The following is a 15562-nucleotide window of genomic DNA, read 5'->3' as shown; positions in this document are numbered from 1 at the left end:
GGGCCTGCAACGTTTTTTCTATTTTGCTTTCATTAGATTAAGATTTGTGGTGCTGAGTTTCAGAATCATCAATGAAATTGTGTTGGCTGTATGGTTGAAGAATGATAATCATACTATTCCTCCATACCTGACCACCCCTTCCCCCGGGTCCCCTATGCGCATGCGCTGTGACCCATTTCGTCCCTCGGATCCCATCTACGCATGCGCTGTGACCCACCCCAGGCCACGGATCCTATCTGCGCACGCGCAGTGGCGTCCTTCCTGGTGTTGATGTCAGCGGGGTTGGTGTGGCAGCTGGACGGGGTGTTCTCAGGGCAGCTCTGCACAGACTCCCGGCCCTCTGCTTTGCCTGGGAGCCCTGATTGACTTTAGCGGAGCCTCGCGCTTGCCCTGCGTGCGGCGGATAGTGCAATTTTATTTATATACCGCTTACTGCCCCTGAGGAGGCGTCGAAGCGCTTTTCGGCGAGGAGCACGCTACTGCACAACCCAAGAGGAAGTAGTGGTGGATTAGTAGCTGTTTCTTTGCAGCAGGGTCCTCTCTGCAGACGGTGCTGTGGTGCCCCCTCCACACCCACCAGCCCCTGACGGTTCATCCGCACCTTGCGATGACAGGCAGCGCGGACATGCCCCCCTTCGACCCAGAGAAGGTGAGTGCTGCTGGGCGTGGCCTCTGAGCAGTGAGCTTTGTGCCCCTCTGCTCCTGGGCGTGGCCTCTGTGCATCGGTCTGTGTGTCATTAGTTATTCAGACATCTTTCACGCCTCTTCTGAAACGGAGCACCGGTGAAAGGCAGGGATGCACATGCCTGTATTTCTTTTGGTTGATGTGCTTCACTGCGGACATGCATGGCACTGCTTGTGCATGGTTGTCTGATAATGTTTTGTATGTTCATTGGTCTCTCCAGGCATGCTGTTCAGTAGAATAGATCACTCGGTCGGCTTAGTTGGCACATAGTTTTATTATCTTTTTAAAATGCCTAGGAGTAGGCGCACATACAGTCACAGATTTCTTGCACGTAGTCACACATACACACATGATTGCAGGAAGATGATCAGGGCATTATTGATGCCGGACTGTTAATCGGCATATATCGGTGGATAAATGGCTGTAAAGTTGGACGATGTGAGTATTCGTGGATAATTTGGTTTGTGAGTTGTATATTGGCGTGTGAGTTGTTAAAGAGTTTAGTGTGCGAGTAGATGTTAACATAGCTGGCTATGATATTAAATCCACAGGGGTGGCGGCATGAGTGGGCCCTTTGTCCATCCACTCACCCAACACACTTTTATCCAGCTGCTCACGCTTGTCTATCTGTCCACTCACCAATTTATCCAGAGTGTATCAACATAGTCACTCATTCGTTTAGGCTAACACACGTTCAGTCATCCATTCACTCATTTTTGCACACACAATGAAGTGCCAGTTTAACTTGAGAAACTAGCTATTTAAGATAGCCATTGCTTGTGTTACAAACCGCTCAAAACAAGGAGTTTACCTCTTTGAAGAATTCACAATATTTCCATGTAAATTAACTGAAGTACAGAAACCTATTGATTTGATGTTTATGACATAAGTGATCGCTGGTGATAACTGGAAGATTCCAGCTTCCTGATTTCTTTTTGTTTTTCATTTTAGCCACCAGACCTCCTCTCTGTTGTCTATATAGAGGGATTAGAGGTAACCTCTACAAGTGAGGTTCAAGGCGACTAGGACGCAAGCTACCAAGAGTGAAAACCTGCATTTTTTAAAGATGCAAGCACAGTTTTTGACTCAAGGATGTGTATCTCGTTCTAGACACCAGTTACTTTCCGTGATGTTGTTGCCTGTTTCTCAGAGGACGAGTGGAGGTTCATTGATGACTGGCAGAAGGAACTTTACATCAGTGTAATGAAAGAGATTCACCAGGCACTGCTGTTGCTGGGTAAAGGAGTCCACCAGTACCTTATTCATAGATTTTATTTTTAAATGTGGGGGTTATCATTCAGAACCGTCTTGATGTACATTACAAATCCAACAGTCATGTATTAGGGTATTGCAGAATATTCCAGTATATATGCTTTTTAAAACTAAGAAGTGTTCCTATTAGTGTAAAGCGTTGAGTGATTGATTTTTGGAACCCCCCACCCCCACACCAAGACTCTTCTGATGCAGTTGAGATATTTTCCAGTGTGAAAGATTTCCTTGCTTATAGATTGCTAGCAAATACATTTCTGGTAGAATGACAGTTATTTTTCAAAATCTAACCCGCTTTCTGTGCATCTTATGTTCTTATTGCAAGGACGAATGCGTCATTTCGCTCTCTAATGATGCTGTATTTTCTGTCTCTTTATGGTGAAAGGCTACAAAATCGCCAACACCAGCACATTACTTCGAATTCACGAAGGCAATGACTTGTACATCAGAACGGACAAGGGTGAAGCGAGGCGGGCAGACTTTGAAGAACCCAACTCGTGTAAGTAGAGCGCTCCCTCCATCACAGCAGTGCCTGCTAAGAGACTGCTACCAAAAAAGTACACTATTTGTTCAGTGTTATATTGACCTGTCCTCTTAAACTAAATTTATGCATTTTGAGTTTTGCTGCAATGTGAAATACACCAGTAGGTCTGTCTTTTGGCAGATCAACATGGAGGAAAACTGCATTAAAAGTAACAAAGCTGTGATAGGTTAATGATTCTAGACTGAGTAAGCGATGGGCCTGTGACGTAAAGTAGTGAAGTTCTTGACTGTCACTGGAGCGGTCCTGATATCCCCTTTATCTCTGAATTTATGGAGTGGGATTCCGCAGTCGGGCCTAAAAAATGGAGCAACTATGTCGTAGAAAGCTTAGGAGGGGAAATTCAGATAAAAATGGAACTGGATGATGGGAGTTTTGAGGTGCACAAGAGATCAAATATTCATTATAATCTGCATTTTTTAATTGACGTAAAAGAGGTGAGGGCATAAGAAATGAAACAAGGTTGGGCCTTGTGCATCTCTGCAGCAGCAGAAGAAGAGCTGAGCAGAGGCTGTTGCTGTCATCTGGTGTTGAGATGAAGGGGTGGCCTTCACCACCTTACTGGACAGTAGGGAGACTTGTATTTTTATAGATTTATATTGAAGGGGGTGGAACAAACTAGAGTGGGCAGGATAATTGGCATGCCAAGAGAGGATTACAGTAGGAAGTGAACCTCGTTTTTACATATGCGGAGGGGGGTGGGGTGGAAAAGGGCCTAGATGATGTGTCCAGAAAGAAGATTTGCAATGTTTCTTTTAGTTGCAGATGGTAACCGTTTTAGTTATGGCCTCACTGAATAAAATATTTCATTATATGTCTTGTCGTTTAGCCATTTTTCCTGACCTCTTGATAAGGATTGACCACGAGAAAGAGATGGATGTAAATCGTGCCTCTGATGAATTAAAAATGAAGCCATTTCCCAGCGTAGGTGAGTTTTCTCAAGTTTTGACATGCCATTGTTTGTGAGTAAAAATGCTGGTTCGACATTTCTTTTCACACTATGTAACACTTGCATGCCAGCCCAGCAGCTCTAAAAAGTGATACCTGCTGCATACTAGGGGAATAAATTAACTTTATTTTCGTTTTTTCAGTGAGGAGTGATTCTCACAAAAGACCAATTTCTGTTGCTCCACCTTCAGAGGCAGATCTCTTTTCCAGGTTGTCAGATCACAACAGTAGGTTTCATTGGCACCACCTCTTCCAAATAGAGGGTTGTGATGCGTCCAATCCTATATACCTGTGCAGGATCATTAAGCATGCTGTCCAGCATGCATGATAGTTCACAAAGTAAATAAGTCTTGATATCTTATCAATTTGCAAATACCCAGCATATCAGTTCACGTTTCAATTACGGTTTTTCCACCATGGAACAAAGCTGAAGTGATCCAGATTGAGGTGGTCATTTTGACTTTGGCTGTCTTTTACACAGACCACCGAAGCCATGGGTGCCAGAAGACCACTGTATTATGAGTACTGAAGGACTTTCGCCACAATTTGGGTGGAAATCCTTCAGGAGTCATGCTGGCAGTCGGTGGCGCAGAGGCGGTTCCACAGCAGTCGCCACAAGGACTCTACCCGCTGTATTACGAGCAGTAATACAGGGTGGCGGTGTCCTGATGGCGAGGCGCTGCTGGCGGTGGAAGTGCCTGATCCCGTTCCCTGGCAGACGACCTCGCCGGTCAAGCTAAGTTGATCGTCTGAGGGGGGTGGAGGTGTTGTGTGTGAATGTAAGTGAGTACTTGTCCGTTGGTGCGAGTGAATGCGCTTCTGTATGCATGTTGGTGAATGCGTTTATGCGGGGTGCATGTGGGTGTGTGTATGTGGGGAGGGTGGGGGGAGGCAGGTGCTGTCTTGGAAGGGGGGTGAGGGAGGAGTCATCTGCCTGCTACAGGAAAGGAGTTTCCTGTCGCCGGCACCCTTTCCGGCAGGGTTTTCGTGGAGCTGCTACTACTGCGGAAAACCTGACGGACAGGCAACTCCTAATACCGCCGGCAGTCTTCAGTGGGCAGCCGGCCCGGAGGTGCTGTCCTCCAGTCCGGCTGTCCTACCACCCTGGCGGTACCAGCGGGGATATGGCTGTTCGGCAGAGGCCAAACTGCTACACCTGTAATGTGGCGGTCTTCACCGTCGGCCCGTCGGCAGTGAGACTGCCACCGCAGCCCTGAGTTTATCCATGTTTGTGTCCACTACACCTACCAAAACACTTCAAGATGTAAACACAGAAGCCCACGAAAATCATAGATTTCCAGTCGTACTCTTAGATCTGCTTGTGCATGCCAGTGGAATCTGTAAACTGAGGTGAGGGATTGCCACTCTGAGTGATCTAAATCATTGCATTCAGTGTCAAGGAAACAGTCCACATAGTTCTTCATACGTTTAAATGTGATTGGGGCTTAGTGAAATGTTTGAATCTTTGTGAGGGGAAACATTTTTTGATTCACCACATAGAAGGGTGTTGTAGTGTTTCACTGTTTAATCTGAGACCTTTTTAAATATATTTTATTCAGGTGATCCATTAGTTACATCTGTGTATTCCCTAAGCATTACAGAGGAGGATGAAACTCATTTCCAGGAGATTGAAACTCCAGAGTCAAGAATCAGTGGTGAGATTGTGTTTTTTGCTAAAGACATGCATGTAGAGAGTAGGAAATCTATAGCTTCTGAGCATAACTTGTAGATAACCTCCTTTTTGCAAAGTGGTAAACATTAGCGAACACTGGAGAACTGCAGGTATGCATGAAGGAAAGAAAAGTGTTCTTATTCAGATGTAAACACTGTCTCCAATAACTACAATTTCTTGAGCATATCTTGAAGCATTAGGGGATATAGGTACAGTCTGAGGTTCATGAAGACTGTCTCAGACTCACTTGCATGTCTTCATGATTCATCTGAATATCAGAGCAGTAAGTTCACCTTTCCAGATGTGCTAGACAAGAACAGTGTTTCATGATAGAAGTATAAAACATACTTGCAAAATAGGTTACACCTTCTTTCCAACTGCTACTTCATAACTGTAGTTCCTCGATGGCTTCTTGCACAATCGTTGTTACGTACAATCTTAACCACCACATTATTGCAGGCATCTGGTATAATCTAACTTGCAAACTACATTAACTGTCTCCAATGGCGCTAGCCCATCCTGCATGAGGACGTCACTCAGCTATTAGCACAGTAGCTTCTAAATAAATGCCTGTCCCAAATTGTGCCGCTTTTCAGTGCCTCTTTTCAGTGCCTCATAATAGGACTTCAAGACACACAAGTTTAACACCTGAAACGTAATATCCCTGGCCCTTTAGAAAAGGGCTGTTAAATAATACATTCCATACCTAATTCTTCTACTCATTTATTTGTATGAATCTGCTATCCCCCATCTCTCCTCCCACCTTTTCCCTGTCACACGGAGTTCACCCGAATCTTGCGTTTCCACTTTTCTCTTCTGTCTCGCCACACCCTTTTGTCTTGAACCCTGTGTATTGTCTCATGATCAACTTCCATGACATCACTTCACCCATCTGGTTTTCCACGATTAGACTAATAGCTCCCATACGTCCCCCCCGTCCCCAGAGTTTACGTCCAACAACGGAAAATGTTTGGTCAGTCTTCGCTCATTTCTCCATAATCCCCGAGCTCATTTGAATTAGTGGCTTTTGCGGTGTTCTCCAAATGCTCCTTGCCAAAGAAAGAGCCTGGTCTTGTGCTACTCCGATTACTTTCTGCTCCCATTCCTGCAGCATCGCCTTGTTTTGAGGATTTCACATAAGCCAGATGATGCCCATCACTGCAGAAGCTCCTCTGTCAGAGCAATCTCTAGGGCAAAGGAGAACTCCTGTCCCTTTCTCTCCTCTGATACCCCATCCAGCAGAGGTGTATGCCTCAAGCAGAGTGAATATGTTTCAGATACAAAACAGGGAATGGTGTCTGCTGTGTAAGGTCAGTGGTGGTCGCTGAGAGGTATCAAGTTGCTTAGCAATAGTATTAATCTCTGTGGTAAGAGCAAGACAGGGGAAAATAAAATAAAAAATGTTTGAAAATGTAGCTTTAAGTGGTGAAGCAGTAGGAATTTTGAGAGAACAGACCTAGCATCCTTCCTTGCAGGAAGCAACATCACTGGTTTCCATCTGTCATTTTCCACCACCTCACCTACTTTAGTCGGCTCTTCCGGGTATTCCCCCATCTAATGGTAGATACAGACAAGGGCATCACCTTTTTACAGCTGTTCAAACTTAGAAGGACCAATTCTAGTCCATTCAAAAGTTCTTGTAAAGCGCATGGCTAGCCAGAAGCCTCCCAGTGCTAACCTGGCGCTAGATTCTCTACTCCGGGAACGCTAGCTTCATCATATGCCTTGCAGACGATACATTTCATCCAATTCTCTCACCCACTCTCCTGGACCACACAAACATTTTCACCAGATTCACACATCTAGTGCTTCTAACCCAGAGGTCTTCAAAGTGGGGGGGTGGGTCCCCCTAGGGGGGCCTCAAGCGATTCGGGGGGGGGGGCAGGCTCTGGCCAGAAGAAGTATTATGCTAATAACTGGGCTTTGCTTTAATCTGAAACAAAATAGCAGCAGTAAACCACTCTGCAATGTGCCATCACTAACATTTTGTCATTTATATCCAAGCTGGGAGTATGTGTCAAAAGGTAAAGGACTCCCAATACTCTTCAAAACCACCATCCCTGCATCTAATAATCACACTGTGGACACTTTTACACACGAGTAAGGCCTGTATGATGAGAATAGTATGTTGGCATCATGTATTTGATTACATTTTTAAAACAGTAGGAGAACCTAATTGCAATGTTCAAATAAGTGTAGACATATTTAAACATTGCCAATTTAATAGAATAATTGTGAAAAATTCAGAGGGTGGCCAGTTGACTGTTTTTCCCCCCTACTGTGTGGGTGAGGGGGGGGTAGCAACATTAATAAGTTTGAAGACCGCTGCTCTAACCTCATACACATGCTCACTACAACACACAACACTACCCCAACACAGCACACTCAATTAATGCTCATCAATCCACCCTCTGCAGTCATGTATGCTCCAAACATCGCTGCCATTGTTGCCCCATAGAACCTTTACATTTACAAGACCACTGTGAGAACTTTTGCTTTGTTCCAGTGAAAACCCATTCCACCAAGCCAAAGCCCTCAGCACCCTACTACACTCAAGAGTGTAATTAAAATAAGCATTCTATACAAAGACAGAAGAAATGACAACGATTAAAACTACCAAATGACCTCACCCTACTCAAAACACTCTGCTCTAATTTCCAATCCCTCATTATCACAATAAAAACTCTTAATACAAGACCACCATCAGTGAGCCAACCAAATGCAATGCCATCAACTTCCCCCTTTTTTTTTTTTTTACTGATATCGACATAATCAGATCCAACTTCATTGCCACTTCCAGGGCTTCTCACCAGTACTTCACCACCACGTGGACCGCCTTCAATCCAGTCCTGCACATTGATCTCACCAATATCCTGCACTCTCCCACGGTAACCCGCAATGGAGATGCCACCCTTCCTTCTTCTGTCATTAAATCTCTCCAAGGAGAGGCCCTCACACCCTCATATGCACACCAGTGTCTTCCTAAGCCAAGTAACAGTCCCAGGAGCCATTAAGATGGGTCTGATTTCCCCCCCCCTCTTAAACAAACATCATTGGACACTCTTGACCTCCACAACTCCACCTTCCCATATTAAAATAATTGATGCCATGATCCAATGGATGTGAGCACAGGAGATTAAAGACAGAAAAAACTTTTTTCGGACCGGATGGACAGGAACATTGACTTTCTGAGCTCTCAGAGGCTTTGCAGCTTTTGGTCTCCCCATTCACCTGCGGTTCAGGAAGTGTAGCCTCCACAATCGAAGAGTTGACCGTCCCCCAAAGGTGTGGTGGGTTAGGGCTGACGACGCCAGTGACACAGCAAGAATGGAAATGGTATGGGACAGCATGTGGTATAACCAAAGCTGAAATTTAATATAAAATCCCAAGGGGCTTAGTGTTGGACTTGGATGGAATTGCCCAGGAAGAGAATGGCACACCTTCTGGGGGAATTCCAGCTCCTGATACTCAATGTAGGGTGCTGGCCCGCTTCTAGGTTCTGGTGCTGTCTCCTCCCTCCCTTTGCTGTGGGTGTCTCTGGACCATAAAACCTGGGATCTGCTTACGGCCAGAGTCTCGGGAGAAGGTGGCAATGGGATTTGGTACTTTGGAACATAGGGTTAGAGATTTAGACTGCAGCAACCTCTCATAAACGATGCCTTACTGAGAACAGGCTACAGATTAGAGGTGCTGGAAATCCTCTGGTAATGAATGGTGTTGTGTATCCTAGGAGTCCTTACCAAGATGGAGATTAGTGACCTAAAAGTAGATTATGCCTCTTACAACCACTTTTTAGAGCCCATAGTGATGGTGCTTGGCCCCTGGTATAAAAAGCCTATATGATAGCAAAGAAGTACTCAATGTCTGGATAAGAAGCTGAAAGCATTGTGATGGTGTTCGTTGGATCTGCTGATCTCATGGATGTTATTCCTGTCACTCAAAGAGGGAAATGGTACTGCTTTTTATTTAGAGAAACCTCAGCAACCAAAATGTTTACGCCAGGCCGGTGAGGTTGAAAGTGTAATACTGAGATAAGGGATATTGATTTTTCCAGCTAGAATCTGCGAGAACCTTCCATAAAGAGTTTGGGGAGAGAACAGGGAAGAGTAGATGTAGTATGTGTCTGTTGTAGAGGAGAGACTCCAGCAGGGGAATGGTGGCCTGGATCGATGTTTCATTGGGGAAGTGAGTACATACACTGGAAGATCATTCTGTTAATTTTTGTTGTGTTTGCATTGTTCCCTTTTCAGTCCAGCAGTTGTTTTTGTTAAATAATGGCTCATGATCTGAGACAGATTTGTGATGGTGTTCTTTTTTCTTATGTCTTTCTTTTTCTGCCTGCCCGAGGGGGAATGTTGGCACAGTATATTTTCTTATAAAAATAGTTGATCCTTAAAAAGGTGCTTCCATATGTCTTAAGGACTGTATAGGTTTGGTCAGTGGCTAAACACTGATTCAAAGCTAACCCAAGTGGTTTGGGTTGAGGGTGGTATACCGTAGTCTCATCCAAAGGCATGGTGTATACGTCCACAGAACTCAAAGGGCCCAGTTCATAATGGTAAAGTTAGACCAAAAGTCTGACTTTCCTAATTTTTGTTATTCACAAAGGTAAAGTTAGACCAGAAGTCTAACTTAGACGGACGTCTAACTTAGACAAGCAGTTTAACTTTTCTACTAGTAATATTATACTTTTGGACTAACTTTATCTTTGTGAATAGTGAAAAGTAGTAAAGTTAGAATTTTGGTCTAAGTTAGACATTTAGTCTAACTTTATCTTTGTGAATACCGTAAGTTAGAGTTTTGGTCTAAGTTAAACTTTTGTGAATTGGGCCCATAGGGCACCAAGCTGACCACTGAGACCCTTGCAGTGTGGCCACTGTACATGCTAACAACATGCTCGACCTTTGCACACAAAAAGAACAACAGTCGATACAGTGAAGGTGCTCACTATATGGCTCATCTCTACATGTAAAGCTCAATTTTTAAGGCAAGACCTTTAGACACTTTCCACACCGCAGTACCAATTGTTCTCGCTAGGGTCTTCCTTGCAGGCAAGATATCAGCAGTTGCAGGTTAGGTCCTTCAGCTGGCCAGTACCTTCAGCCTAGTTCCAAGTAACAGGAAGTAGGCAGCTTTATGCTCCTCTGTCTAGAAGCACCAGCGACAGGATTCAAGCAGGCCTTTTGTTGAATGTTAGTAATCTGCGGGGCAGCACCAACTTATTTTGCCAAGGCCTGGCAGTTGCTCAGCAATCCACTGCGAGTCGTGTTTCATCTTTAAAGTTTAAGGTTTCAGTCAACCAGGTTTCCTCCTCGGATGGGATTCTTGAAATGTCACCCTAGTTGCCTTGCAGAATCTACTGTGGTGGCAGTTAACTGTGTACACTGTCTTTGAGGCTGGTCTGGTAGGGTCAGTGCCGACAGATTCTGGAGACAAAGAAGTAGGATGATGTGGGTGATGGGCTATTTGTGTTCTGTGAGTAGAATCTATCCTCCATCTTGCAAATGCTATTCTAACAAATGACTTGCCACCTGTTTATGTGCTTTACAGTGTTTATTGTCATTAATGCTAAACTAGTGCATTTATTATACTCAAACACCTCCTACCATGCAAATAATCAAACCTGCACTTCTCCTGTCTGTGCAGTCCCTTAATTTCAGATGCACCCCTTCAGGGTGTTGCTAGTGCACCCCAATGTATGATTGCTGCCACAAGCTATAATGGTTTAAGGGGGCTGCCCCCTTGAAAACCAAGGATGGGGAGACCAACTTCCGAGCACACTAAAGGGTGTCCCGAATAGACACTGCATTCGCAATTTGGTGGGTTGCTCAGGATTGGGCATTCCACACAATGGCTTCATAAAATACTCGGGGTAATGTAAGCATTAAAAAGAAATCTGGCTGGAATTTTGCAATTGTACAGATGGACTGGGATTTTCTTACTGACAGTGAGGTGCATTTGCCACGAGTAGGCATTTAGGCAATGTCCTTTGTCTGGTAGGTGTGGTTTTTGCTTTGCTGCAGGGAGGCAGCACCATTAATTATGACACCATGCACCTGGTGTATCAAAGGCTTTCCCCCATTTTGTGTCTGTGATGAAATGCATTGATACATAAGGGCCTAAATGAATTGTGCGTGCCTGGTTGTGCCAATATACAGTCCTGCCTGATGATTTATCTTCAAGTGCAAATGGGTTGTATTTTTTGCAGTAGTTAACTATTCTTGTTATTGTTTGTTTTATGAACAGTAAGATTTCTATAAAGTGTATACAGTTCAGGTTTAGAAATGTTTATTGCAGCCTACAACATGAAATCTTCACTCTTACGTTCCAGTTGCTTTGAATCCCTGTCTCATGATTGGGTGCCATTCTTCCAGTTTTTTATCTTCCACTAAATTCTCTTGGATTCTGTTACTTTTGTGTCATGGCTTGTACTAAGCTTATGAGATCCTATTTTTTATTTTTTGAGCAGGTATTTGCAAATCAGCAAAGCTAAAAGAACAGCAAGAATCTTCCAGACAGGAGAGGACATCCAATTGCACTGAATGCGGTAGAAACTTTGCTCTGCCTGCAGAACATGCTGACTGTTGCGATATTGACTGGGAACAGAAGAAACGTGTTTGCAGTGAATGCAGTAAAAGGAGTAGCTGCACGCTACATTTGGATAGTAATCCAATGACCCACCAAAGACTGAGCCTAGATGCCCAAAGTGGGAATAATGTTAACGATTTGTCATCCGTGATCACACATCAACCTTTAAAACAAGATAATAAACCATACAGATGTGTTGAGTGTGGCAAGCATTTCAAGCATTCGTCGGTATTACTAGTACACCAGCGAACACACACCAGAAAGAAACCTTTTGTGTGTAATTACTGTGGCAAGGCCTTCAGTCAGTCTTCTAGCCTGATAACGCACCGGCGAACTCATACCGGAGAGAGGCCAAACATTTGTTGTGAATGTGGCAGGAGCTTCAGTGACTCATCAAACCTAATCCGACATCAGCGAATACACACTGGCGAGAAACCACACACATGTAGTCAATGTGGAAAGTGTTTTAGTCGTTTATCACACCTAACAGTTCACAAGCGAACTCACACAGGTGAGAAACCGTACACCTGTAGTGACTGTGGGAAAAGCTTTAGTCAGTCAGCCAGCATGAGAACTCATCGGCGAACCCACTGTTTTGAATAAATGTGACCTCAAATATGGGAAAGGATCACTAAATCAACAAACAACTTTGTACACTACCACATGCACATATGATACTGAAATTGTGTGCTATAAAACAGTCTTGCCTCCCGTGATTCCTTTAGTCCTTTCTGAATTACACTTTTGCCTGCCTCTTAAACACAAATGAAGGTATGGAATGTATGTTCTCTGTGGGTGGAAGCTTGTTGGTTTATGAAGTTATTTCTGTTAGTAAAGGTTGTGGGATTCACTCCATTGAAGACCTCGCTGCATAACTAGAACAATGGTTGGTGTCTGTCAGCAGTTTGGCTTTAATCATTGCTGCCCAATCTGATGCCTCTCTGATACCGTTGCACCATCTCTCCCACTTTATATTAGACACACATACACCTAAAAATGACTTAACATTGAAGATGGTAAGATTTGTAATTATACTGGCCTTTCTACTGCATTGAACCCATACCTTGCAAACCAAGGGCTTTGAGGCTTATCTTTTGTACCCCATGGCTATTGGATTACGCTTAACCTTCCTACTGAAGCCTTGCCTGCTTTAAAAGCTTATGTGTAAGAAAGTAAATGATTACAGGCATTGGAGCAGGTAAATCATCTACCTTCTTTTTTGGACCTGGAGGATTACAGCTGGGAGTTAAACCACAATACTTTTTGGTTTTAAAGGGGGTGCACCTGCAATAAGCAATGAATTTCCGTACAGGAGCCTCAACTTTCAATTTGATGGATAAGAGAAAACCAGCCTGGGGCACACATGATAACCTCAAATTATCTTGGCCCTGTTGGTCCTTCACTCAACTGGCTTCAGGACTACTCTATACTCCTGTCCCCCGCCTGCCACATTTACCAGTTGTGGAACAACCTTGCTTGATTGCCCGATCACTACTTTTCAAGCAAATGAGGGATGTGGAAAGCCTGCACCAGGCCACCCAAACTGCAAAGAATATGCAATTTTGTGATACTTGCCTGAGCTCCTGTCAGCTTCCCTCTCTGCCCAGATGGGTGCTATTGCAACCCTAGAGCCACTACGTGCTTCACAACCAGTTGTCTTCCAGGCATCAGAAGGATGTAGCTTGTGCAGGTGCACACACCTTGTTGGGGGTGGTCATCTAAAGTCCAGCAAGTTTGGAAAAAGCCCTGCTGGCCAAGCCTGATCCTTTGGTAGCCCGATGTTATTGGGCGGTCCTGCTGGGACTATCTTGGAGTAATGCGGAACTCCTGCAATTGCTTGACACGCTCTGCATGTTATATGATTTACAAGCGTCGTAATGCACCTGATTACTTCTTAGGGTAGATTATGTTGTGTTACTGTGGATATTGTTCATCACCATGTTGGCCTTGCTCCAGTAAATGGGAGCAAAAGGGTGTGAACAGAATCATGCCTGGATTCTTTCAACTCGCCTACCTGAGCTAGGAGTGTTGAGATGTTGGTAAATGTGGTGCTTGTAGGTTGTTGATTGTAGGGAGAGCTCCGGTAATGTGCACTTAGAACACACCATTCATCTGTTCGCACTATATGTGCATTAGTTACGGCAAATAGTAACTTGTGTTGGGTACTGATTAGGATGTCTGTCACAGAGTATGAGTGTGCGGAAGAATGTTGTACCAGACCGCGTTGGTAATGTTTTTTTTTGGGTCATTCCTATTTGGAAAAATGAAATCTTGTAGAGAAAATTTATTCTGTTAGAGCAATGAACAGCGCAGTGTATGTAAGATGTAAATTGTAAATACAATAATATATTTTTGTATCAAAAATAGGTTGCAATGACGTTAATCCTCAGGGTGAAATCATAGTTGATATAGATGTTAATCTCAGTGGAAGAAACACAGGTTGAGGGGGAGTTTCTTTGTTTGTGGCCCGCTTGAAGAACAGGCAAACGTGCTAGCAAGTAGATGTAAGTTTAAGAACTGCTCTGTTGCCCTAGGCCAGCTCTAACTCCATAATGACTTATAACAATAATATTGTTTGCAGAAGCTTGGGCCTGAATTCTATCCAATACTCTTCTAATGATTTTGACAGTTAAGTCCATGAGTGAACTTGGATTGTATCAGAAGGACCAGCTCTATGTCCTTTTCAAAAACAGACAATAATAGAAATGGTCCAAAAAGTTGGAATATTCAACATAAATACAGATAACAAGGGAAGCCCTCAATTGAAGGGTTTTTAAAAAAGAAAAAAAATCTGCAGGTTCCACATCTTGAACAGGAGCTTCATTTAAAGTACTGATTCTTAAAGCTGTAATAATTCACTTCAAAGGTAATATGTTGCCCATAAATTATTGACCATTAAACGTCTGTAATAAATCACTGACTCTCCTAAGAGAGAGCCAGCAGCTAGTCATCCCCAAAACTTATCCTCCAGATAACATGGGTGATCGCTAACCACTTCTTTACATTGCAGTCCACACCGTTTCACTTCTTCCATTTTCCTAGAACTATTCAAGGCCACCCTAAGATTAGGATTAGCCCTATTGTAGCAGCTGTCAAATCACCTAATTTAGGATTTTGGTTTTCTCCTGCTAGCGAAAGAGCTTATTGCTCACCTAATTGCATGCACAATCAAATCATAAACTTTACTAAAATCGGCGTCGTTACCGATTCCCTTTTGAGAAAAGCTTGGTAGAACACATTTCCCGAGACCAAGTTAGAGTTCATTAAACCCCAATGTACTCTTCTTCCCCCTTCTATGGTGACCTCAGAGTGTGACCTCTTCTCTGTACATCTGTTATGCCCCACCACCAGATGACAGCTGCTGTTTGGAAAAACAGACCCTACCTCTAAGCCTGATAAACAGTAATGTTGTTCCAATTTACATTTCATGTTGTACTCTCCTGAATTCCCCGGGAATATTTGTGCTTTTTTTTTCTCCATATAACGATATATTGTGTTTTGTAATGTTTTTCCATGTAACAGATTACTCATGTATAGTGTGTACAGTAAAAAGAGCTGCCTCTATACATGAAAAACATATGTATATTAGGAAACAGGGGCATGTGAACCCCCTTCCCCGAGTACAAGTGGACTCTTGGGGCCCCATCCCTTGGAACCGTACACAAACTATAGGGGGTGGTGCTTCCCTGCTTCTCGAACCTTAGGAGGCCCTGTGACCCCAGGGATAAATGCATTTGAAACAAGCATTTGCAATGCAGTGGGTCTCGCTTTTGTATACATGAGAGCTTTTTGCATTGTAAATTTATAACTGGACTTTTCATGCCACATAAATTAGTCAACCCTGCCTCATAATTTGGTC

The 15562-nt window shown here is 43.7% G+C and overlaps 1 protein-coding gene across 3 annotated transcripts; it reads left to right on the top strand.

Annotated features, from left to right (window-relative positions):
- The first annotated feature begins 239 nt into the window (after positions 1-239).
- Positions 240-12419, top strand: LOC138303559 (zinc finger protein 436-like). 3 transcript variants are annotated; one of them, XM_069242803.1, is made up of 6 exons: positions 240-649; positions 1796-1922; positions 2340-2453; positions 3325-3423; positions 5003-5098; positions 11585-12419. In XM_069242803.1, exons 1-6 carry the CDS (start codon positions 608-610, stop codon positions 12304-12306), a joined length of 1200 nt encoding a protein of 399 aa, XP_069098904.1. In that variant the 5' UTR covers positions 240-607; the 3' UTR covers positions 12307-12419. The 3 variants fall into 3 exon arrangements, with proteins under 3 accessions (XP_069098904.1, XP_069098907.1, XP_069098905.1); XM_069242806.1 differs by having other exon boundaries at positions 241-649; positions 1637-1922; XM_069242804.1 differs by lacking the exon at positions 5003-5098 and having other exon boundaries at positions 241-649.
- Positions 12420-15562: the final 3143 nt, after the last annotated feature.

The sequence above is a fragment of the Pleurodeles waltl genome, chromosome 7, assembly GCF_031143425.1.
Source record: "Pleurodeles waltl isolate 20211129_DDA chromosome 7, aPleWal1.hap1.20221129, whole genome shotgun sequence".
NCBI classification, from domain to species: domain Eukaryota; kingdom Metazoa; phylum Chordata; class Amphibia; order Caudata; family Salamandridae; genus Pleurodeles; species Pleurodeles waltl.
This window is presented reverse-complemented; position numbering and strand designations above follow the sequence as displayed.

Excerpts from the sequence above, each read along its gene's own strand:
- LOC138303559 (XM_069242803.1), top strand. The coding sequence starts at position 608 with ATGACAGGCAGCGCGGACATGCCCCCCTTCGACCCAGAGAAG. Across the intron at positions 3,424-5,002 it reads GAAGCCATTTCCCAGCGTAG|GTGATCCATTAGTTACATCT; the intron begins GTGAGTTTTCTC and ends TATTTTATTCAG. Across the intron at positions 5,099-11,584 it reads TCCAGAGTCAAGAATCAGTG|GTATTTGCAAATCAGCAAAG; the intron begins GTGAGATTGTGT and ends TTTTTTGAGCAG.